The 24,146-nt window shown below is 48.3% G+C and overlaps 1 protein-coding gene across 11 annotated transcripts in view; it reads left to right on the top strand.

Moving 5' to 3' along the window:
- Window positions 1–4,437: 4,437 nt before the first annotated feature.
- The window catches only part of CHST11 (carbohydrate sulfotransferase 11), a 287,104-nt gene continuing 267,395 nt past the window's right edge, over window positions 4,438–24,146 (top strand). For 2 of the 11 annotated variants that reach the window (XM_032646809.1, XM_032646810.1), the window contains exons 1-2: window positions 10,638–11,248; window positions 14,350–14,528. In XM_032646809.1, coding sequence (XP_032502700.1) covers window positions 11,142–11,248; window positions 14,350–14,528 — 286 coding nt within the window. In that variant the 5' untranslated portion in view covers window positions 10,638–11,141. The other 9 variants (XM_032646818.1, XM_032646820.1, XM_032646811.1 and 6 more) reach the window with 8 other exon arrangements.

Raw genomic sequence — 24,146 nt, 5'->3', positions numbered from 1 at the left:
CTGAACTGGGTGGAAGGGCAAAGGCAGCATCAGAAAGTGAAACAGAATAATAGCGCCTCTTTCTTCCCTCCTTCCTCTCCTCCTCCCCTATTTTCTTCCCTCCCTCTCTCCTTTCCTCCCTCTTTCTCTATCACTTCTTCTGTCCTTTCTTTCGTCCCCACCTTGTTCTGAAAGGCCAGGGAAGAAGAGCCTCGCTCAGAGCCATGTCATGAGTAACCCACTTGTGTCCTTGTGGTTTACCTACCTGAAAAAGAGTTGTACCCTAAGATCTCCACATGCTGTGGGCACATGTTTTCTGATTCAACTCCACAAATATTTACTGTGCTCTGGTTAACTGAGTGTACTTTGTGCTGGAGGTGCCAGAGAGATGCAAACAGGCAAAGCCCATCCTGGGAGGAGCCAGTCTGGGGTCCCTGGCTGACGTTGGCCCAAGACATGCCCCCACTTCCCCAAGGATGCAAAAGAGCTCTCTGTCTACCAGTGCCCCAGGCCCACATCTCTCTCCAACAAAGTGCAGAAACTGGCGCCAGTTCTGCCAGATCTGAACAAGACAGTACATTGAAGGCATCACCTACAGGAACGAGGTGGAGCTCAGCCTGCAGGTATTGGCGGGCTTGGCAAATATCTGTCGGCTCGCTGCTGATGGCAGACACAAGGCGGAATTCTGATTTTGCATCTGTCTCTTCCTCTTCTCTGAGTTTTCCAAGATCATCCACACACATAGGACTTTCTCCTCAACACCGTGTTCAGGGGCCACGCCAGGTTTTGAAATAGACCCCAGATTCATTTGTATGTTGTTTCACTTGGAGAGTAAGATTCATGCCTCACAATCAACCAAGGTTTAGCCAGGCCCCACGATGAGCCCAGTGTTGATATGCAGAAACTCTTGGGGTAAAAGGGAATTTAGAAAAATGAAGAAAAGTAAGGTCTGAGGAGGGATGAAGGGTTGCAGCCAGGAAGACTATTTCTTTTCTTTTCTTTTTTTTTTTAAATATAAATGTATTTATTTATTTATTTATTTTTGGCTGTGTTGGGTCTTCGTTGCTGCACGCGAGCTTTCTCTAGATGTGGTGAGCAGGGGCTACTCTTCATTGTGGTGCGTGGGCTTCTCTTGTTGCGGAGCACGGGCTCTAGGGTGCACGGGCTTCAGTAGCTGTGGCTTGCGGGCTCTAGAGCCTCAGGCTCAGTAGTTGTAGCACACGGGCTTAGTTGCTCTGTGGCATGTGGGATCTTCTGGGACCAGGGCTCGAACCTGTGTACCCTGCATTGTCAGGCGGATTTTTAAAAAAAATTAATTAATTTTTGGCTGTGTTGGGTCTTTGTTTCTGTGCGAGGGCTTTCTCTAGTTGCGGCGAGCGGGGGCCACTCTTCATCGCGGTGCGCGGGTCTTTCACTGTCACGGCCTCTTGCTGCGGAGCACAGGGTCCAGACTCACAGGCTCAGTAGTTGTGGCTCACGGGCCTAGTTGCTCTGCGGCATGTGGGATCTTCCCAGACCAGGGATTGAACCCGTGTCCCCTGCATTGGCAGGCAGATTCTCAACCACTGCGCCACCAGGGAAGCCCCAGGAAGACTATTTCCCAAATGCTTTGGGCTTTCTGACTTCCTGGCCTGGATGGGATGTGGAGCAGTGGGTGAGAAGTTCTGGTTGATATGTGATGAGGAGAAGTGACACGTGCTCCTTCTAGGTTGGATCACTGAATTGTTGGGGTCAGACCTGCGAGAGACCCTCTTTCCTCAGGCATTGCAACCGGCCAAGTTCTAGGTGGGGGCTGCTTCGGCCTCATCCTGTACGTGGTATTCCACATGTTCAGCCCCTCTGCTGACCCACGGCAGACATGTGGTGGAGCGAGACCTAAGCCCTGGTTGTTTTAAGCCACTGAAGTTAGGGCTTGTTTGTTATTGCAGCGTAACCGCACCTGCCCTGACTGCTACACTTGGAAAACAAAAAACTTGATTTGAGAGGCAGCCTTCCACTGACCTCTCTTCAAAATTCAGAACATCAAATCTCCTTTCTCCTCTGTCTTATCAGTCAACACTGTCCTTTATCTGGTTGATATTTATCATGTAGCATGCATAAAAGATATAACAAAGTTTTGTTAGGATAAAAATGGAAAGAAAGCAATGACTGTACTTGTGGTTGGGAAGTTTATTACTGTGTGATGAGGAGACAAGAAATAGAACTTTTCTCTCACCCTTAGGGGCACAGAACAACAGAATTGCAGACCACTAGCACTGACCATGACCATAGATTTTAGAGGGGATCTAATTTAACTTCCTAGCCCGAGAAGGCATCACCTCTCCATCTCAGATTTATTTTTACCTACCGGGCGTCAGTCGCTCTGCCGAGCACTAGAGAGAAACAGAGATGAATAAAACTCAGCTTAGTAGGTACAGTGACCCAGGAGGGGTTCGGACCTAGTGCTGTGAACACAGAGGAGGAAAGGGGCCACTTCAGGTGAGAAATCAGGGAAGGCTTCTTGGAAGAGGTGGTAGTTCACCTGTCAGAACCTTATCCCTCACTGTATGTTTGGGCCCATTCCTGACTGTGAGAATGCAGAAATGTATGCTGGGCATGTTTCACCATCCTTCCTCACCAGGTGGGCCAACTCAACTCACCATGACCCACCAGGGATTAGGCTTCTGACCTCTCCCTTGGCCCTGAGACTTCCCAGACTGCCTTATGTGTGTCCAGGCTTTTGTACAGGTACAGTGTAGTCTCTGCCTTGGCAGGCAAGGGACCAGTTGGGTGACCTGGGAGCAAATCCCAGCTTGCTCTATAAAACTAGGAGTTAAAGGAGAGCCTGCTGTTCTAGGCCAAACACTGCAAGTGCCCATCTAGTCATCCTCCCTGCGGGGAATCCCTACCTTGGTCAAGGATGGGCAGGTGGGTGGGTAAGGGCAGCTCCCATCCCTGATGTCCTGTGGGGGGAATCACTAGAGAATGACTTTGTACTGGATCTTGTTCAGCTCAGCTGCCTATAGTAAGCAGCTCATTCACAAGTGAGCACAAATTAATACAGTACAAACCAGCTACATATTGTGCTATAATTGATTGTCTTCTGTAATCAAAGGCAAGGCTGCTGACTTTGTTACTTTCCCTGCTTAGCAACTGCTGGAGGAAGACTGCGGGGAAGGGAACCGAGGTTGTCGAGGTGGTTTTGGCTGCGTGTATCTGTTTGCAAATTGTGTCTCTGATGTATTGAGAGGAGGATAAGGCCCATTATATTCAGATTCAATAAGTATCAAATGCCTGCTGTGTGAGAGGTATAGGAAGACCCATTATCTTATTTCATCACTAATTGCGTTAATAGTAGTAAAGATTTGATAATATGCGCAAAACTTATTGTAGTCTTTACAGTAACTTTTTTTCCTGGTATATATTATTATTGGAATTTAAATAACCCTTTAGATCTTCCATTCTAGGTAGTTTGATAAGTGGACTATAGGAACCGATTTTCTCCAGCTCGTACTAGGTAGGTGAGACAGTGATCTCTGCACTGTTTACCTGCATCCAGCTTGACTGCTAAACAATCTAAATACATGGAACCGGAATTTTTAAATCACTTCACTCAATACAAGAAAGCAACGCCATCTTCCCATTTACCTGCCAACGCTAAGGCGGGCTTGTTTTTTTCCAGCAGTTGGTTGTACTGGGAGGAGTGACTTAGTGGGGGCATCCTCTCCCGTCCACCCTGCTAAGACTCTGCCCTTTGGAGGATTTGGAGGCAGCTCTACACTTTGCGAAATCAGACTTCGAAAATCCCCAAATCCCCTTTTGCCCTGTTGAGGTGGGGTGAGTGTCAGACTGCATAAATCCCGGGGAAAGCTCAGCTGTCTCCTGACCCCTGAGAATTATGCAGTTTTCCTAACCTTGACCTGAAGTCAGACGTCTTTAATCCCTTTCCAAAACGTCGCTCGTGGTGGGCTGTCGTTGGAAAGAAAAAACAAAACAAACAAAACCCCAAAAAACAAAACAACCCCCCCCGAAACCACCCTATTCTGAGACTCGGGAAAAGGGCACTTGCTCCCTAGGGACTGGGGACAACTTCCCGGCTACCTTGCTCAGGGATTTTAAATTATCGCGTACCGCCAGACCCCTTCGCGCTTCCGACCCGCACCCCGCCACCTCCGTCTTCACAGGCCGGCAGGAGTGGGTGGCAGCACCGAGGCGATTTTATTCGTATTTTTTTCCTCCGGGTTTTGTCATAGAAACGCTGACACACAACCTCCACATTGCAGCCGGCCCGGCGGGGACTGAAGGCTTTTGGGACCCTGCGGGAGCGCGGCGCGCACTCCGCGCTCCCCGGGAAACAGCTGGACGCGACCAAATCCCGGGTAGGGGCGGGGGGAGCGCGACGCTCCGCCCCGGCGCTCGGGTCCCTCCCTCCGCCCGGCTCTCCGCAGGCGCCCTCCCCTCGCCGGGGGCTGTGAGTTGCATTTGGTAAAACCCAGCCCCGGAATATGTGGATGTTTGGAGCGCAATGAAGTAGCCTTTGGAGAGGAGGGAAGGGGCCCGTCCGACAGCCACAGCGGCCAGAAAAGCGGCAGCGGCGGCGGCACCACCACCGCTCGTCCCCCAGCCGCCCGGCCCGCCAGGAGGCAGCGGCGGCTGCTGGCGGGGGCGGAGGCGGCGGCGGAGAGGCGAGGAGGAGCAGCGGGAGGAGCAAGAGCGCGCAGCCGGCGGGTCCACGCATCTCAGCACTTCCAGAGCAACTCCGGCGCCTTCCACACCCCTGCCCGGGGCTGGGGGCTCCGAGAGCGGCCGTGAAGCCAACCCTATCCTCCCTGCGAACCCTGCCCAGCCCTGCCCTGCGCCTCCCGGGCTCCGCTCCGCGCGGCGGGTTTCCCGCTCCTGCGCTCCGGGCGCGCCTCCCGGACGCCCGGGTCCCCGCAACCAAGACAAAGCCATGAAGCCGGGGCTGCTGGAAGTGATGAGGATGAACAGAATTTGCCGGATGGTGCTGGCCACTTGCTTGGGATCCTTTATCCTGGTTATCTTCTATTTCCAAAGTATGTTGCACCCAGGTAGGGGGCGCGTTAGCGTGGTTTTGTTGGCTATTTTCTGCTCTCTCGCGCTTTTGCTCCCTCGCTCGCTCCGCCTTGTTTCTGCCTCTTCCAACCTTACCTCTTCTCTATGGGCCACCTCGGGGTTCCTTGCTGACCGAGTCAGCCCGGATACCCGAGTCGGATGGGGAGGAGGAGGAAGGATGTGCTCTCTCTTCTTCGTCCTCCCGGCTCCAGGCTGGAGGATGAGACCCGAGGGGCGGTAGTTTTGTTTTGTTTTGTTTTCTTCTTTGTGTCTCTTGTCTGTCTGTCTGCGAGGTAGCAGAGCAAGGTAGAGGTTGTGGGAAGCTGCTGAGGGTGGAGGGTCGGTTTGAAGAGAACGAAACTCCCTCCCGGCTTCTGCCGAGGTCCGAGGATGAAAGAGGCGCCGGGAGCCAGCCGCCCGGCGCCCCAGCGCGCTGCCTCTTCCTGGTTGGGGGGACCGGGGGCGAAGGGTGCGCGCCCCGGCGAGGTTGCCAGTCCCCGCCGCGAGCTGGGGAGCCCGGGGCTAGGCTCCCACGTGTCCGGGGCTCGGCACCGCGCTGAGCAGGTGTAGGGAGAGGTTGGGTGCCCGGCACTGCCCCTCCACCAGGCTGCGGATGGGGTCCGGCGCCAGCTGTTTGCCCCGGGGCTCGGCTCCGGCTCCGCCTTGACCTTGCGGCTTGTGCCCCGGGGCCTGCTCCCGCCCCGCAACCCGCTCCCGACCCTGTGCTGCGGGACTCAGAGCTCCTGGGTCGCGCGCGCCACTGCAGTTTGGGAGGAAACTTTGGTCGGGTCCTGGGCTGACCGTCAGGTTGCATCTCCCCCTCCTGCGTTCCGAGCATCCGGAGCCCCGCCGGGCCGTGTGGGAATGAGCCCCCTCCCCGCAGTCCCCGTTGGCTTAGACAAGTTCCACACCTGAAATCTGGATTCGGGGAGGGACAAGGCTTGCCCCTTTCGAGGGGCGCGAAGGAAAGTTTGAGACCTGGGGAGGGAGGGACGACCTCGACCGTGGCGGCTCCGGGTTCGCAGCTCCGCTCTGGAGCCCAACAGGTAAAACCTTACAAAGAAGCTTCCGGGGTAACGGGAGTCTCCCCGTGGAGCCATGGTCCTCCACCCCTAGCCCACAGCAGGCTCCCAGTGGGCCACATCGGCTCCCAGATCCATTTTTCACGCCTCCGAGTTGCCTTTCTCAGTATAGTCACAGCAGTAACTTGCTTTTATAATTGCAAGGAGGGAGGTGCAAACACATTTCCTTCCAGGGCTGTAGGGTTGGTGTTTTCTTTTTGCCTCCTGCATTCTTCTTTCAGTGTGTATCTAACCCAGACGCAGCCCCGAATTCCTCTAGCTTGCATTTGGATGACAGCATAAAGCTGTTCTTTCCGTCAAACAGGCAGGGCTGCCCGGTGCGGGATTCCTTGACAGCTCAGGGCAGAATGGCCCCTCTGCCCCTCTGGGCCTGGAGCAGTTGTTAAGGCGGCCACTTTGCCAAGAATATGGTCGTATGGCCTGGCACTACCACATGTAACCTCAGGACGCCAAGCCAGCCTTGTAAAGGGTGGCTTTTGTTTGCAGCTGGGTATTTTTAGTTTCATGTCAGCAAACTACAGCGGTGTTTGTCTCCTCACCCAAACCGGTGGTTGTGAAACTTCTAAGGGAATTTAAAAATGGACCTGGCTTGCCTGCCGGCCGCCAGGCGATGGTTGCGATGGGCAGGACCAGACAGACAGCGCCATCCCGGGCCAGACCCCCCCGGGGCGGGGCAGGGGGGTGGGGCTGGGGACCGGGTGGTGTACAAATACACTGGGGCTCCAGCAGTTTAAACAAAGGGCCGAATGATTTGGTCTAGACACTACAGATGTGTTTAGGCCACTTAAAGTTTTGCCTGGACCGAACATGCCAGGTAATTCTCTGCAGAAATGCCTGGAACAGGGATGAATATTAGTCTCTGGCAGGAATGTACTTTAACTTCTCTGTACCTGTTAGTTGTCCGGTGAGATACTAACTAGAAAGACTACTACTATCCATGGTTTTCATGCATCCTGGGCTTTTCTTATCCTCTGTGAGAATTAGGAAATAACTGTCTAGCCGGAGATACCAGGAAGAAATTTCCAACTTGTAATTTGCACTTTGTGAAAATTTCCAGCTCCAGTTGGAACATTAAGTTGACTTGAAAGCAGTGGTTTTAGCTCCTTTCAGTCTGGCCTTTTGGAACCAGGGACAGAACCTTTTCCAAGGCTATGCTGATAAGGATCCTCTGTCTTTGATCCTCTGCTCTCAACCTTGGCTTCCCTTCCTGGTTCCACTTCCTCCCCAAAAAATAGCATTTGTTGATTATTTGTGTCTATATGAACATGTTCTTCTGATACTTTCCCCCAGTCCATAGCAAAGACTACTTTCAATACATTCTATTGAATGTAGAACTGCAGGTAATTCAATTGAAAGGTCTTCCTTATTCTTTTTTTCTTTTTTTTGGCCACGTGACAGGCCTGTGGGATCTTAGTTCCCCAACCAGGGAATCAAACCTGCGCCCCCTGCAGTGGAAGCGTGGAATCGTAACCACGGGACCGCCAGGGAAGTCCCGAAAGGTCTTCCTTATTTTGAATTACATATGGTTCCATGAAAACTCCATGTCAATGTCAATGGGACATAAAAATATGCTTTGAAATTCATATTAAACATTTACCCCCCCATTTTATTAAAATACACTGTTGATGACAGCTGATGCTATATCTTTTTCCTACTGCTTTGAATTTCCTTAAAAGTTAGCTAATCTTTGCTTCTCCGAAGGATTTAGGTAATGATAGCTGATCCTTTAGCCTGGCTCTGCAGTTTCCGTTTCTCCAGATCACCCAGGGAGAGGCAGAAGGGACCACAGCATGGCACAGATTGTGTTGCTAAAAATTTGGAGCCCTCTGGCAGGAGGGCTATTTCTATTTCTATCTGAAATAGAAAAGTAGTATTCAAAAAAGAAATGGATTCCTGGCTTCGTTGATGGCTAGAGAATACCTGGAATGTGTAAGGAGGGAGAGAAAGCATAAAAGGAGACAGCTGGCAGGGCGGTGCTGGCTGTCTCTCCCTCTGGTTCTAATCTAGGGTTCATTTTCTTTTGTACTTTTCTTTTCTTTTTTTTTTTTTTTTTTTTTTTTTTGAAGTACGCCGGCCTCTCACCGCTGCGGCCTCTCCCACCCCGGAGCACAGGCTCCGGACGCGCAGGCTCAGCGGCCATGGCTCACGGGCCCAGCTGCTCCGCGGCATGTGGGATCTTCCCGGACAGGGGCACGAATCTGTGTCCCCTGCATCGGCAGGTGGACCCCCAACCGCTGTGCCACCGGGGAGGCCCCTGTACTTTTCTAATATATAAACTTGAGAAATTGATCTTTAATTTGGTTGGAGGGTTCAGCAGAAGTGGGCCTTGTCGGTAAAGGCAGTTTTCTTTAGAGCTTTGACACACTGAGTTAATAGTCTTAGGGCAGGGACTGGGTTTTAGGCCCCATTCTAACCCCAGTGTTTGGCACAGTGCCTGGTACGTAGTAGTTTCTCAATAAAATATTTGCTGGATGAATGCATGAAGTGGCTAGACTCTAGGAGACCTGCTTCTCCAGTTTCTGGGAAGGTTACATTAAACCTTGCCAAGAATACCTAGTCAGTAAGTCTGTCTCTCTAGGAGGGGTGTGGAACACAGGGGACAAGGTCTGGACACTTCTCTGCCCTCCTGGCCTCTGAGATCCCCCGAGTCATGGATCAGGTTTAAGCTCATCATGCACCAGACAGGAGCATTCCCCATGGCCTAGATTTGCTGCCCTGAAGTGTGAGGCAGTGAGACACTGCTTGGGTGTCCTGGGTACTGGGGAGGCTTGGCCTTATTTAGCCACTGACCTACAGAAACCCATCTGCAGGGGACACCTTCTGTGGGCGTGAACCGTTCCTGATGTTGGTGAGAATGGAGCTCCATGCCTGTGGTTTCTGCACAGGTTTGAGTCCATCAGCGATCATGTCCTGTGAAAGTGCCTCCTGAGCATTGACGTGGCTCGCATACCTGCCGAGACCGTACCTGCCCCAGATGGCTGGCCTCTGATGGAGCTGTGTCCGGCCAGGCAGAGCTGAGAGGCCACCAGGCTGCATTTGTGAAGACAGATCCTCTGAACCTTCCTTCTATGTTACTCCGTAGGGTTGTGGTTTTGTTTGAAAGCTCCTGTTCATAGGAGAGAAACCTGCGGAGAAAGCCTTTTTTTCTGTCTTGCTCTTCCTCTCTCTCTCTCTCTCTCTCTTTTTTCTTTTGCGATATGTTTACTTTCACTGTCGCCTGGGATTTCTTTGCCTTGCTTGAATGTATTGAAAGATTATACCCTTTATTTAAAGAGTTCTTGGGTTACCCCTTTGTAGTTCACTTGATTAGATTGGATGTGAAATGCTGTTGTGCTATAATTTTAATTTAATTATAAACGTAATATGTGCTCATTTGAGAAAATTTAGGAAGTACAGAAGAAAAACAATCATTCATTAATCTACGACCCAGAGGCAATGGGTACTTTTTTTCTGTATATTATAAAATATGTATATAAAAAAAATTTGAGATCACATCCTGGATTTTGTACCTTGTTTGACAGATAATATGTATTTTAGACAAATACATCATTATGGTCATTATGGTGACTAATTATTAAGTTTAAAGACAGAAAATTTAACCACAAACTTTTAAATTTATAGAGTTGCATATACCTCTCACCTTCCATCCCCACCCCTTTGCAGGATGTCAGTCTGGTATCATGCCTTTTTTTTTTTTTTTCCCCCCCTGCATGTATTTCATTTTAAAGAATCTTTTTGCTAGGGCTTCCCTGGTGGCACAGTGGCTGAGAGTCCGCCTGCCGATGCAGGGGACGCGGGTTTGTGCCCCGGTCCGGGAAGATCCCACATGCTGCGGAGCGGCTGGGCCCGTGAGCCATGGCCGCTGAGCCTACGCGTCTGGAGCCTGTGCTCCGCAACGGGAGAGGCCACAACAGTGAGAGGCCCGAGTACCGCAAAAAAAAAAAAAAAAAAAAGAATCTTTTTGCTGATACATGAAATGAATTTGGAGTTATACCAGTTCATAGGGACTGTTCTTTTATATCTGACATCTTTATCCTTTGAAAAGATGTCAAGAAGGTCTCAAATATGACGCTGTTTTAAATCCTGGAAACAGCATTAAATGACTGAAAGATAAGATGTTTCTAGCATGGGGTCTCCCCTTGGTGGTTTAAATGTTTGCACCTCAATGGGGAGTTTCATAGTTGCACAAAGATAAGACAGATACACTTAGGCAGTTTCCTTCCACAGTAATAGCCGCTGTCCAGGAGTCCTCATTTCGTTGCCTCTGAAATAAAAGTGGTGATTGGGCACCAGAAGGAGAGCGGTTGGGGTATTTCTGATGGGTGAGGGGTGGGAGAATCCGCCCTCCAGCAGAGGCTGCTGTTTGTATTTATCTGGGTGAAGAGTCATTTTGCTTATGACGAGCTCTGTGGGCAACAGCCATTTAAAAACAGGAAATCAAAGGCTTACAAGCACGGGTACCACCCTTTCCCTTCTTAAATCCACCAAAAGGACAAAGCTCTTCTTAATCTGGGGACGGTGAGTGGAAAGACTTTCATGAAAGTCACGGCTGCTTGTAAGGTCAGAGTCTGAGACAAAGCAGAAGTTGTTTTACATACTCATTTTCACTTTTTAGTTTTTCTTCTCTTGACTTTTGAGACCCCCATCTTTATCACAGGTGAAGAGGGAGGCAGTTCTGCGTCTGAGATCATTGAATAATCTGATCTGTCCATTAAAAATTCCTGGAATTTGTAATTTGATGCATCTCACACCAGATGTGATTGATCAGAAAGTGAGAGTAGGGTTGCCCTTTCTTTTCTTCTCTGTCTCCTCTACTCTGTGTGGGGTATTGCTCTAGGCACTGGGGATACAATGAAACATTATTTTTGCCCTCGTGAAACTTACATTCTAGTGGGATAGGCAGGCTTTAAGGAAATGCAGAAGTCACATAGGTGCCACGTCAGATGGTGTGAAGAGAGAAAAAGCAGGGGAGGTGAATGAGGGATGTGAGAGGCCAGGCTTGCAATTTAATACAGAGGTCGTTGCGGGATGTCGCTGACAAGAGGACTGGACCACAGAGACGGGGAGGAAGTGAAGGAGCTGGCCACGTGTCCGCCCAGTCCCAGGCAGAAGGTTCCGGGCAGAGAGCAGCACAGGTCTGTTCCCTGCGGCAGAACCGTGCCTGACAGGCAGCTCCGAGTGTCTGGAGCAGAGGGAGGAAGGAGCTAAGACTAGGAGGTGGAGAGAGACTGTGTGTGTGGGCCTTGGCCTTGGCCGTGACTGGGGACAGCATGGGAAGCCCTGGGAGAGTTTGGGCCGAGGATTCTTGGGGGAGGGGGCACAACAGGGGAGGACGAGCCGAGACCTCTTGCGTGCGCTTCTGTGTTTATCTTCAGCAGCCCTTGGGTGCAGTTGGGTGAAGTGGTTACCATGTAAACCCCACTTCCCCTCCACTCCCGCCCCCCAAACTAGACCACCCCGTTGTCAACTTTTTAAAGCAGTGATGTACAAATCAGAAAAAAAAAAAAAAAGATTTGACAGGAATTTTAACTGAGCTTGTGTTGGGAAATTCTTAAAATGTTCAGGGTGTGATTCACGGCTTTCGTAGTTAAGAACAGCCATCAACAGCCCCTGACTTATGGAAGCACTCAGGAAAAGTAGAGATTGAATGGATTGATGATTTGGGAGCGAAAGACCCAGGTCCTAGTGTGGGCATTCCCCTCTCTGCCTAACCCTATGAATTATTATATTTTATCAATTCTGAAACACTCATTTTTTCCCCCACGTTTTCCTTTTTATGAAATTTGATGTGCTGTAACTGATAGTATCTCAGTACTGTGCTGACCTTTAACGGAGAGCATTTTATTTTCTCGGAGGAACATAAAGTGACAGTGTCTTACAGTTGATGGCTTCGGACCCACCTCTGTAAACTGTGAAAGTACTTTTTGTAAACCATGGTGCACTCCATAACCTCAGTAAGGTGATGAAAAATGGCACTCAGGCTGCAACTGAGGGCCTGGAGGTACCTGATAAGCCCTGATCACCTGCTTCATACAGGCTTTGCTGGCATGCAGGCCTCTGAGTCTTTTCTGCTGTGCTTGGGAAATTTGCACCTATTTTCAGAGCCTCAGGGCTTGCAGTTAGCATCTCTCTCTGGTTAACTGATGAGGTTGGTAAGAGTCAGGATGGGGACGCGGGGGAGTGAGTTACTTCACGTGGAGCTGAAACCTGGAAGTTCACAGAGAAATAGGCATCGTGACGTTTCTTGAGGAAAATGTCACCGATGTGGATTTTTACTTTCTTTCCAGGCCACTGAACTCCCATGGCCTTCGTCATTTCTCTTCTCTAGCCCTTTTAGAAATGGGTGGTAGTTGTTTGTTTACTTGTACATCTCCACATTTTGAGGAACGTCTACCAGGTTCCTCTTTATAGCCTCTAAGGTTGGCCCAGACGTGCTTAGGAAACATTTAAAGTGTAAATAAGTGATTGGCAAAGACGTCTCTTCTGCCCCCTTGCCCACCTCACCAATATGCATACGGCCCAGAGGGAAGAGCCAGGTTGGTTTGCTGTATCCAGATAGCTTCTGGTGTGATCTGTTTTATTTGTCTCCCAAACTTCTTTGCTCCTGGTTTGCTAGGATTCAGTCAGGCTTCGGGACGGGAACTAGAAAGTGGTCTAGGTATTTTAAGCAGAAAAGTATTTAATGGAGGGAATCTGGTCCTTACCAAATTGTTGGGAAGGCTGGAGACATAGGGCTGTCGGCTGGACCTCCGTGAATGAGTCTTAGCTAATAGTAACAGTATATGTAATAACATATGGGCAAACATATATTGGCATGGCTGCTCAAAAAAACTGATCTACTAAGTGTGCTACCACCTCTGAGACTGTCTCTGGAACTACTGAATCCAAGAACAAACTAACGACACTGAGAACCTGGGATCAGAGATCTCAATTCCAGAATCGGGATGCTTTCCCACTGCAGCCACCTCTCGACACCCGGAAGGCCAGAGAGTGGTCCCTTCCATGCTGTTGCAGAAAAAACCCTCACACCCCCATCACCGGGAGGGTGGAAACAACCCAAAAGGCAGGAAGGTGGCCTCTTACTCATGGCCTCTTTCTAAATCTGAAGTGAGTGCTTCTATCTGGGGGAGTCAAACTCACATTCAGAACCCTAGCTTCAAGGAAGCCTGGGATACACAGCTTTTAAATCAGTCGCCTCTGCGGTATAGAAAGACCTTCTGGAAGAGGGTGGAATGGATGGTGAGCTGACATCCAGAGTACTCACCACACCCTATTGGTAAAACGTATGTGAGCAGCCATCCCCCACATATTTTGTTTATAGCAAGTGTATACATATCACTCCCATTATCTAAATTCGTAGGGTAAGGATATTTCTAAGTTTCTAACAATAGTGATCGTAAATCCACATGTTCATCACCATCTGGGAAATTCTGTTATCTAACTCCCAGTCAACTCCAAGTCTCTCATCCTTTTTCTTTCTTTCTTTTTTTTTTTTGTGGTACGCGGGCCTCTCACTGTTGTGGTCTCTCCCGTTGCGGAGCACAGGCTCCGGACGCGCAGGCTCAGCGGCCATGGCTCACGGGCCCAGCCGCTCCGCACCATGTGGGATCTTCCCGGACCGGGGCACGAACCCACGTCCCCTGCATCGGCAGGTGGACTCTCAGCCACTGCGCCACCAGGGAAGCCCTCTCATCCTTTTTGCCTTGTGATATGGTATACAAGACTCTGGGAGAGAGAGGAATGCCATTTTCCTGTGTATGTGCATTATGAGTATTATCTCCAAGCTGTAGTTTCTTTCTTTTCTTTTTTTTTTTTTAATTTGGCCACGCCGAGCGGCTTGCGGGATCTTAGTTCCTTGATCAGGGATTGAACCTGCGCCCCGGCAGTGAAAGCACCGCGTCCTAACCACTGGACTGCCAGGGAACGCCCTCCAGGCTGTAGTTTCTTGACTGGGATCTCTTTAAGCCTCTATTCCGTTTTATGAGGATTAGTTTAGGTGAAAGTGATAATATAATCTGTAAATCTACTTATGATTCAGTTGTAAATGGTGATCCATCAAAATATGCTGAGAGCAGTGGGACGACTGAGTTCCTTTGTCCTTCTTCCTTCTCCCTCCTCCGGATGCCTGAGTTTCATAAATGGCATGTAACTTGGTATGACAGGTGAGATGGGGGTGTTTGTTTCGATTAATATTTAACATGAATTCATATTTTTAACATTAAATTTCTTTTTCTAGAGTCAATGAAAATGGAAGGCCTGATGTTTCCTTCCCAGGCGCCTTTGTGCTAGATCAAATGTCCCCTGGACTTTGGGACCCCAGGTGCAAACTTGTCTTGAATATAGTTGCTGATTGTCAGACCTGCCACAGTCAAGTTTGGGTAATACAGTGTTCACCCGGAGCTCGTTCTGGCAGTGGTGAGTCCGAGTTCGGCTTTGGGTACAGAGTATGGGCAGGAATGATATTTCCAGTATCACTGGAGTTCAGGTCCCACTCAGATAGGTATGGATAGAAATAAAGAAACTCGGTGATGTAAGCGTTGAAATCCTGATCAGTCTCTGGCTTGAGCGCTTATCTTAAAAGCCTTGTGAAAAAAACCCCACAAAGGCAACGCCAGTGCAGTAGGCTGGTGGATGGGTTTCTGTTAGAAACTCTTAACTTCACAGGATCCCAGAAGAGGGAAAACACAAAGGCCCCTCTAAGGTAGTGTTGGAACACTTTACATTCCTTAACGGTTGACGTATTTTACCGTCAATACTGTTGTTCATGATTGTTCACTGTGGTGAAAAAAAGCACAGAATTTGCAGCCCAGGACCAGCGTTCAGGCCCTGGCTCTCCACTGTATCCATTCGACATCACTCAAGATATTTTTGTTGAATGCTTGTTAAGAGTTAGGCTCTGTGCTCGGTGCTGGAGATACAGCAGGGACCCGAACAGACATGGTTCACGTCCTCATGGTACCTTCAATGGACGGAGACGTAAACAAATGCATGTTTAAACCATAGAGTATGTTTGATGGTGACAAGTGCTGCAGAGAAAAAATAAAGCCGGGGAGGAGGATGTGAAATGGAAGCAGTGAGGGGACTGCACTTTTAAATGGAGCGGTCAGGGGAGGCTCCCTGAGAAGGGGGTTTTAAGAATGAAGGAGACGAGGGTATAAGGGGGACGGGCTGACAAAGAAATTCAGATATCTATTGGGTATTATTTCCTGGAGGCTGACGTGGGTCAGGTGCTTAACATGTGTTATTCCTTACAGGAATCTTACAAGGTTCACCTATTATAATCACCGTTTTACAAGGCGAGGTGGGGAGACTGAGGTCACACAGAGAGGAACTGATGACACGAGAGTTAAACCATGGCTGTCTGACTGTTGCTGTGAAGGTCTAGTAGGGGCTCTCAGTTGGGGGCTTCCCTCTGGCCCCCACATTTGGAAATGTGTCTCACCGTGCTTGTTTGTCCCAAGGATTGAGGACATCAATTTAGTGGGCAGGGCCAAGGGATGCTAGACATCTCGCACAGGGTGGGATCTTTGTGCCCATCAGATGGATAGTCATCCTAACCAAGGGCCAATGATACTCCTCCTGGAGAAATACCTTAAGACCCTACATGCTTCAGCGACATCTGGTGTAGTACCTGGCCACACTCGATGACTTGGGAGGGTGCCTGGCTCATTGTAGGGGCTTAATAATTGATTGGATACGAGTCACAAACGCAAGAGATTTGCTCTCCTCGTTTGCCAAGGGAAGGTAGTAGTATTATCTCTCTTCCGCGGTGGTGGTGAGGATTAAATGAGAAATGAGATGTGAAAATACATTGAAAATGGACGCAAAACCAGTGTATGCATGTTGTTAAAATAAATGCACTGTGTTTCCTTATTCTAAGATTTTAATCTTTGTGTTGACAACAGCGCTGTTGTGTTTCATTCTGCTGGAATCCCGAGCAAATGTTTTAATGTTTGTCCGTTTCGTAGGTGTGACCTACCCTGTGAGGTTTACCAAAAGGGTCCTCCGTCTAGGCTCCTATGATGTCGTCTTTCTGGAAGCCCTGACCCTCCGTCTGCTGTGCTGTCGCACCTCCCATGCCAAGGCCAAAGCTTAGCTGTGCCTCTGTGTAGTGTTTTGCAAAAGCTGAGTTTATCTGGTGAAAAATCAGCTTGCAGTTCCATGCTGAATGCAAAGGCCATAGCTTCCCCCCCACCCCCAATTATGCACATAAATTACCCCTCAGGTTCCCGTTAGCTTTAAGAAGTGGCACTTGAAAAAATACAACACAGGGCACCCGTCAGTGCCATTTCTGCAGTGGAACTCAGAGGAGGATGAAAGTCGTTTCCGAAGAATAGCTATTGAGGAATGGCAGCCCTTACAGGAGCCGTGGTTGGGTGCATCGCACAGGCCGGGACCGACTGGCCTTGGTCTCCACATTTGAGCCTGTGGTATGCAGACGAGGACTTTCTGAGTTCTTCTTGCACAGGGGCCAGTCACCCCCCCCCCGCCTTAACTGCAGGCCTGGTGGGGCTTCCTCTGCTGGCTGGCACTCGTAGCAGGGGCAGAGGCCCATTTCTGCCCGTCATCACCAGAGCAGGTACTGAAATTTAGTCGAAAGACTGTAATCCTGATTTGCGTGAGGCCCAGGGTTCTTCAGCCTGAGACACAGGGCCTATCTTATGCTCTTCCGCTCCACCTCTGGCCCCTCAGACCGTTCCTGCTGGGCTTAGGGAGGGTAGGCGTCTGTCAGTGCTCCCAGTTCTTTATAAGAACTTTTATCTTTTTTTTTTTTTTTTTTGCGGTATGCGGGCCTCTCACCGTTGTGGCCTCTCCCGCCGCGGAGCACAGGCTCCGGATGCGCAGGCTCAGCGGCCATGGCTCACGGGCCCAGCCGCTCCGCGGCATGTGGGATCCTCCCGGACCGGGGCACGAACCCGTGTCCCCTGCATCGGCAGGCAGACCCCCAACCACTGAGCCACCAGGGAAGCCCCGAACTTTATCTTTTTAAGCACGTGGCGCTCTGGATGAACTTCCCACCTCATCTAACTGATTTAGACCAGTGGTTCTCAACCGGAGACAGTTTTGCTCTCTTCTCCTCCCCAGTGCAGGGACATTCGGCAGTGTCTGGAGACAATTTGGTTGTCACAGCTGGGGAGGTGGGTCCTACTGGCATCTAGTGGGTAGAGGTCAGGGATGCTGCTAAACATCCTATAACACACAGCACAGCCTCCCACAAGGAATACTCCAGCCCAGAATATCAGTAGTTGGGAAATCCTTATTTAGATTCCATATGTTGTGATGCTTTACTAAAAATAACACTAATGAGATGATCACTTAGTGATACTATGTATCAGACAGTATGCCAACTGCTGTACTTGGATAATCACATTTACTCTTCACCACAACCTGGTGAGATGGGCGTTTACCAATCCCATTGTACAGATGAGGAAACTGAGGCTTTGAGAGGTTAAGAAGCTTGCCTGAGGTCAAAGAGCTGGAAAGTTGGGACAAGATCCTGGCTTAGGTCTAACTGACACTGGAGACTATTCTCTTCACCTCACCAGTGTATCTCATCTACATGTTCTTGGTTTTAGCTAATTAGGTCAAGAAGTAATTATTTTATAAGGGCCTTAAGCACAGCTGTAGATTCTCTGTGGGGCATTCAGTGATAGCCCCTTCTCTTCTTACCTACACTCTATTCTGGGTGAACACATCCCCTCTTGGGGCCAGTGCTGTCACCTGTGTTCAGATGACGCTCACCTCTCTTCAACTTGGTTGCGTCTTGAGGTAAAATTCCAGTTCATATGTTACCTCCTGTGTGAAACCAACATCCATCTCCTCTTGGCCAGGTAAGCAGATGGGTGTCCTTCCACTGTGTCCCAGGGTAGTACTTCCTATGTGCACACCTCTGTCATTACGTGCACTGGTATACTGGCCCGTCAAGAGCAGGCCGTGTCTTGTGTGTCACAGTATCCCAGCACCTAGAAGAGAGCCTGGTAATAGAAGTTGTCTTACTCTGTTTGGGCTGCTGCAACAAAATCCCACTGACTGGGTGGCTTATAAACAACAGACATTTGACCTCTCATTGTATCTCCACAGGGTGGAAGCGGTGAGGAGCAGTCTGGGGACTCATTTTGAAGGGCACTAATCCCATTCATGAGAGCTCTGCCCTCATGACCTAACCACCTCCTAAAGGCCACACCTCCTAATACTATCACCTTGGGCATTAGGTTTTCACAGTATAAATTTTGGGGGGACACAAACATTTAGACCATAGCAGTAGTCACTTAGTGAATATTGATTGAAAGGACGAATACATTGATAGGAATTGGTGGCCAAGAAGAAAATCCTTCATTGGGACGGCAGGTATGGAATTTTCAGCAATTTCACTGCTGATTTGATTTCCACTTTGATTCTACAATGAGCTGCCAGGTAAGAGAGCAAAGAGCAAATCACTTAACACCCTGGTTAGATGTAGACACAGCCAAAAAGTGAACAGTTCTCAAAGCTACGGTTATTATAACGCTGTAAGCAGTGTGTGCCGGGATCTGCAGATTCAGCTTGGAGTACCCTGCTAGCGCAGCGCTGCCCAATAGAAGATGCTGTTAGCTGCATATGTCACTCTAAACTTTCTAGTAGTTGCATTAAAAAGGTAAGAAGTAACAGGTGAAATTAATATCCAAGGTAGTACTGGGACTTCCCTGGTGGCGCAGTGGTTAGGAATCCGCCCGCCAATGCAGTGGACACTGGATCGATCGCTGGTCTGGGAAGATCCCACGTGCTGCGGAGCAACCAAGCCCGCGCACCATGACTGCTGAGCCTGCGCTCTAGAGCCCATGCTCCGCAGCAAGAGAAGCCGGTGCAATGAGAAGCCACCGCAACGTGAAGCCCACACACCGCAATGAAGAGTAGCCCCTGCTCGCCGCAACTAGAGAGAGCCCGCACACAGCAATGAAGACCCAACGCAGCCATAAACAAACAAACAAACAAATAAAGTAGTATCATTTTAAGAGGCGATACATGTTAAAAATTATTGAGATACTTTGCATTTCTTTTTTTGTACCAAGTCTTGAGAAACTCAGTGTGTATTTTACATTTACAGCACATCTCAGTTCAGATTCACCACATTTCAAGTGCTCCATACTGAATAGTGCAGCTCTGAAGTGTTGGAGAACTTTCTATGCATTGGATTTAAGTTTTTTTGTTTTTTCTCTTTTTTTTGCCCCTTCCCTCCTTTTTTTTTTTTTTTTTTTTTTTTCCTTCCCTCCTTTTTTAAGGGGATGTTTTCCTTCCTGGGTTTAAGCTGTACCCTTTGGGAAGACTATTGATTCTCTTAGGACTCTAGGTGTTAAATAAGAGAAATTATGTTGTGGAGTGGCATATGTATAGCTGAAGTAATTTCAGGCCTCTAAGGCATCTTCAAAGTCTTGTTAGCTAATCAGTGGGTTCTAAAGCAGACGTTTGCATGCAGAGACTGGCCCAAGGAAGAATCATTCTATCGGGGTGGACGGAAGCACACATGATTAACTGTCTAATGGGGCCAAATGTGATTGGGGTTACAAAGAGAGAGAGAAACAGCTAAGGAAGGGAGGGGTGATTGATTTAGAGAGGGGTGTTGAGGAAGACTTCACAGGAGAGGTGATGTTTTTGCACTGGACCCTGAAGGATGAGTGGAGATTTGCTGGGGGGATTTAAGAGGAGAGAACAGACACTTCAGGTGAGGGTACCTGCCAGAACCAGGGTGAGGTGGGAAGGAGAGCCATGTCTGGGGACACAAGAAGCTCCAGGCTGGAGAGGTGGGTCGGCCACCAACCTGGAGGGCTCTGAAGGTTCTGAAATTTGAATTTTATTCTTGGGAACCAGGAGCTATAGAAGGTTTAGGGTCTCCTGTTTTTCAGATGATGAAATTTAAGTTCAATTGAATGAAACTCTCTTCTTTGAAGAAATGTCTGGTGAGGTCTTCCGCCCGTTTTTCGATTGGGTTGTTTGAATGAAGCTCTCTTGTTTCATTAGAAGGGCAGAGGTTTTCAACTCACTTTCTCAAAATGAACTTGGAGCCATTTTGAAAGAGTTTCTATTATTATTATTTAATGGGGGAGGGGTGGAAGAAGATTATTCATGAATGTCTAAAGTGCAAAATAAGTAATAGCTTAAAAGCGCTCTGGGACGGGATTGAAAACTCCACTGTTTGCATTGCTCCTGCCGAAATCAGAGGCCATGGAGGAGGTTACGTTTCAGTCTCAGTTAGTTGCTAATGGTGCCCTCAGTTCACCCTGGGAGGGCCCTGGGAGAAGTGGCAGGAGAAAGGGAAAGTGTGTAAATAGTTGCGGGGCAGAGAATTTCTTGCTTCAGTGTGGGCTCTTGGGTCTGTCTGGGGTCGTCAGGTTGCGGCTGTGGGCTGCCCTGGAGATGAGCAGTGTAGGCTGGACCTAAGTCAGACCCTTCCTCCTGGGAACCAAGACCCCAGGCTTTAAGGCCCCGTAGAGACCCGCCCTGTGCGCGGTGTGTGGGGTCTGATCTCTTTGTCTCCCTGAAAGATGCTGCCCTGTGTAATCTTCATATCAAAAGCCTGCCTCTTTTGAGTCCCCACTCCTGGACGGTGGGAGAGAGGATGGGTTAACTGTAGAGCTCTTGCACCACAGAAGAAGCCATCTCTCGCTTTCAGAATCACTTCTGGGGGTCATTGTGCTTGGTAGAAAACTGAGGGCCCCCTTCATTTTCTCTGCTAGCCAGTGGCACTTGACATCCATTGGTAAATATCCTCAGAGCTGGTTTCCTCATTGCGATATCTCATCACCTTTGATCTCCTTTTTTTCCCCTTAAAATAACAACCCACAGGGAGAACTCTCCCAAATGCTTAATTTAAAAAAAAAAAAAAGGAAGAGAAAGCAAGACAATGTCATTACAGACGTGCAGCCCTTTTTTAATGGGGCGTGTGGCTGTGTAAACTACCGTGGTTTTGGGATTTACACTTGCAGACTTGTAAGGATTTAGGGATTAGGGATTGGAAGGTCTAATTAAGACAGTACTTATTATTGGGAGTCTATGCCAAAGTACTGGAATGGAGATTATTTTGAAAATGGAAGAGGTAGGTTGTGAATCCTTTAAGAAGCGCCAAGGTTTTACGGTATGTAGGGCTCTCTGTATAATTTTGCTGTTCAAAAATAGAAATACAGGTTTGAAATCAGAAACTGAACAGGCAATTTTTTAGTCACCTGTGATAAAACAGCTTTTACTGGGAGAGTGTGGGCCATCCTATGAAAGACGATTATGTGCTTAAAAATATTGAGTAGTAATGGTGGCCTTGCCCATTTTAGGATAATCCATTTAATCCAGGAGGGGAGGGGTTCAGGGTTCTTTTCTACAGGATTCTGGAAAGAATTCTTTTGAGGCTTGTGCAGACGTTTGTTTCCTGTGTCTGTAAAAGCAAATTGAGAATTCAAAAATAAATATAGGTCCGATAGCAAGTGCCTTCCTGAAAGTGGGATTCAAGCAACGCGAAGGATGTTGTCATTGGAAAGTCACAGCGACATTCCTCCTTTATTTTCATAGGAAATAAAAGAGCCATGAATTCAGAGCACTGAGTTCTCAGCATGTAAGCCTTGGCTGCCATAGCTGAGGGTTTTTTGATTTGTTCTAAAACGAGGGTAACCCTGACAGTAAGAGGAGGTGCAGTTAAGTAGAAAGGGCACTGGGTGAGGGGTCAGGAAACAGGGCTTCTGGTCCTGGTCTTCCACTCCCTTCTGGGGACCCTCTCACCTGTTACTAACGGATGTCAACGTTGGCAGTTTTTAAACTGCCGCTTCAGCCCCAGAGGGTCCAGAGCAGATAACTTAATGTCAAGGAGGGTTCCAGAACCCCACCCTCCTCAGAGTGGCTCTGTGCCTGTTTTATATTTTAGGGTTCTGAGTAAAATTTTGTTAGAAGAAAGTGTTTCAAGGCTAAAACCATCAACAGCTTTGCAGTTGACTGCTGAGACTATTCCTAAGACTGTTTCTCCCAACTCAGATTTTATTGTGTTAGCAGTTCTCAAAATTGATACGCATTTACAGTTAAATCTCAGTTGAAGTGAATAATTACTGTTAATCCAGTGTGAACAGGCTGACATCTCTCCACCCCTCCATCCTTCGCTCAAACATTTATTGACCAAACATTCATCTGACTACAGAGACAAATCTAAATAAGACTCAGTTCCTGCATTCAGATAACTTGCGATTTAGCGAGTGGTGACAGACCCATAATTGTGAGCTGTAAAGCTTTGTAATAACGGCTCTGGGCCTCTAGAAAAAGAGGAGTAATTAGTTTAGAGGAGGTCAGGGAACTTCACAGAGGAAGAACATTTGAGCTGGACTGCAGTCGTTCATTCAGTTATTCAACAAGCATTTATTGAATGCCTTCCATGTGTGCCAGGACCCTACCGAGTGCTAAGGAAACAGCCGGGGACGAAACAGACAAGATCCCTGTCTCAATGGAGCTGACATTTATTTCTTGGCCTACAATCTATCAAGTGGCAAGGTTGGCGACACCTCTGGCTCCTTTCCATCATCACCCTACCCCTGCCCTGCAATATCAAAGTAAAGCAATGGTTTGTGTGTGTATATATATATTTCTTTTTTTCAGATTATAAACTTAATTCAGGCATATTATGGAGAATTTTGAAAAAATGAAACCCACTTCCAAAAATGTCACCCCCGATCTTACCGCCCAGGAAGGATCTCTGTTAACCTGTAGTGTGTTTTTCTGTGCGTCCGTACAAATGCGTGTATTTATGCGTCTATACAAATATATGTATTCGTATAGATGCATAGAAATGATCATGCATATATTACAGTGTGCCTTGCTTTTGCTGCTTTGTACTGAATCATAGGCATTTTTCTCATGTCATCCAATTTTCTTTGAAAACACTGTAATATTCCATCATATGGATGTCATAATATTCCATTGTATGGATATGTCATCATATGGATGTAATTTAGTCATTCTCTTTTGTTGAACATTTTTGAAAATGCCACAGTTAATGCCACAATTAAAAAATTGCCACAGTACACCTTTCTGTACCTAAACCTTTGTCTGAGTTTCTTAATGTCTCTTTGAAATAAATTTTCAGAAGGGGAATGCACAGGTTATAAACTATCGAAGGCTCTTGATTGGTGTGGCCAGAGGGTTATCTAGATGGTTGTATCTATTTATGCTCCGACTGCAGTGCATGACAGTGTCGGTCGTACTGATGGCAGCCAGTTTGATTTGACTGCCGTCCAGATTCCTAACGGAACCTCCCTCAAACTCAGCATGGATGGTCTTGTTTAGTTTTTGGTCCATACCAGATAACAGGCTTCCAGAGAGCACCAGGTGAGTCCCCAGTGCCTGCCCTGTCACAGACTTGCAATAAAATGAAGGTTTGTTGAATACATGCTTTTGTGTCTGAACGAGTGAGCCACAAAGGGTAGGAGGGAAGTTTCACTTGACAACTGGGAAGAGAAGAGAACTCCCGTCCGTGTCCCAAAGCACCTTATCAGTGGACTTTCAGGAAGAGGGAAACCCATCAATACACAAGTGCTTATCTGAAAACCACCTCCACTATCTCCATGCGTGTCCGAAAGGCCTGTAGATCATCCACAGGGTTGAAATTCACTTAAAAGATATGTGTTGACTGCTGACTCCTTGGGCGTCCTTTATCTTTGTTAAATCACTTAGTCATCTCAACAAGCTGGTGAAGGTAGCACTCACTTTTAGATGGGACTCAGAGAAGTTCTGTAATTAACTAAAGGTAACACAGCACTATGGTCTAAATATTTGTGTCCTCTCAAAATTCGTATGTTGAAATCCTAACTCCCAGAGGTGATAGTATCAGGAGGAGGGAACTTGGGAGGTGCTTGGGTCATGAGGATGGAGCCCTCAGGAATGGGATTAGTGCCTTAGAGGCTCCAGTGGGCTCCCAGCCCCTTCCACCGGGTAAGGGCACAGAGAGAAGGTGCCTGCTATGAAGCAGGAAGATCATGCTGGCACCCTGATCTTGGATTTCCAGCCTCCAGAACCGCGCAAAATTGATTT

This window comes from Phocoena sinus, chromosome 10 (assembly GCF_008692025.1).
Source record: "Phocoena sinus isolate mPhoSin1 chromosome 10, mPhoSin1.pri, whole genome shotgun sequence".
Taxonomy (NCBI): Eukaryota; Metazoa; Chordata; class Mammalia; order Artiodactyla; family Phocoenidae; genus Phocoena; species Phocoena sinus.
The sequence above is the reverse complement of the archived record's forward strand: the minus strand, read 5'-3'. Positions and strand labels throughout refer to the sequence as shown.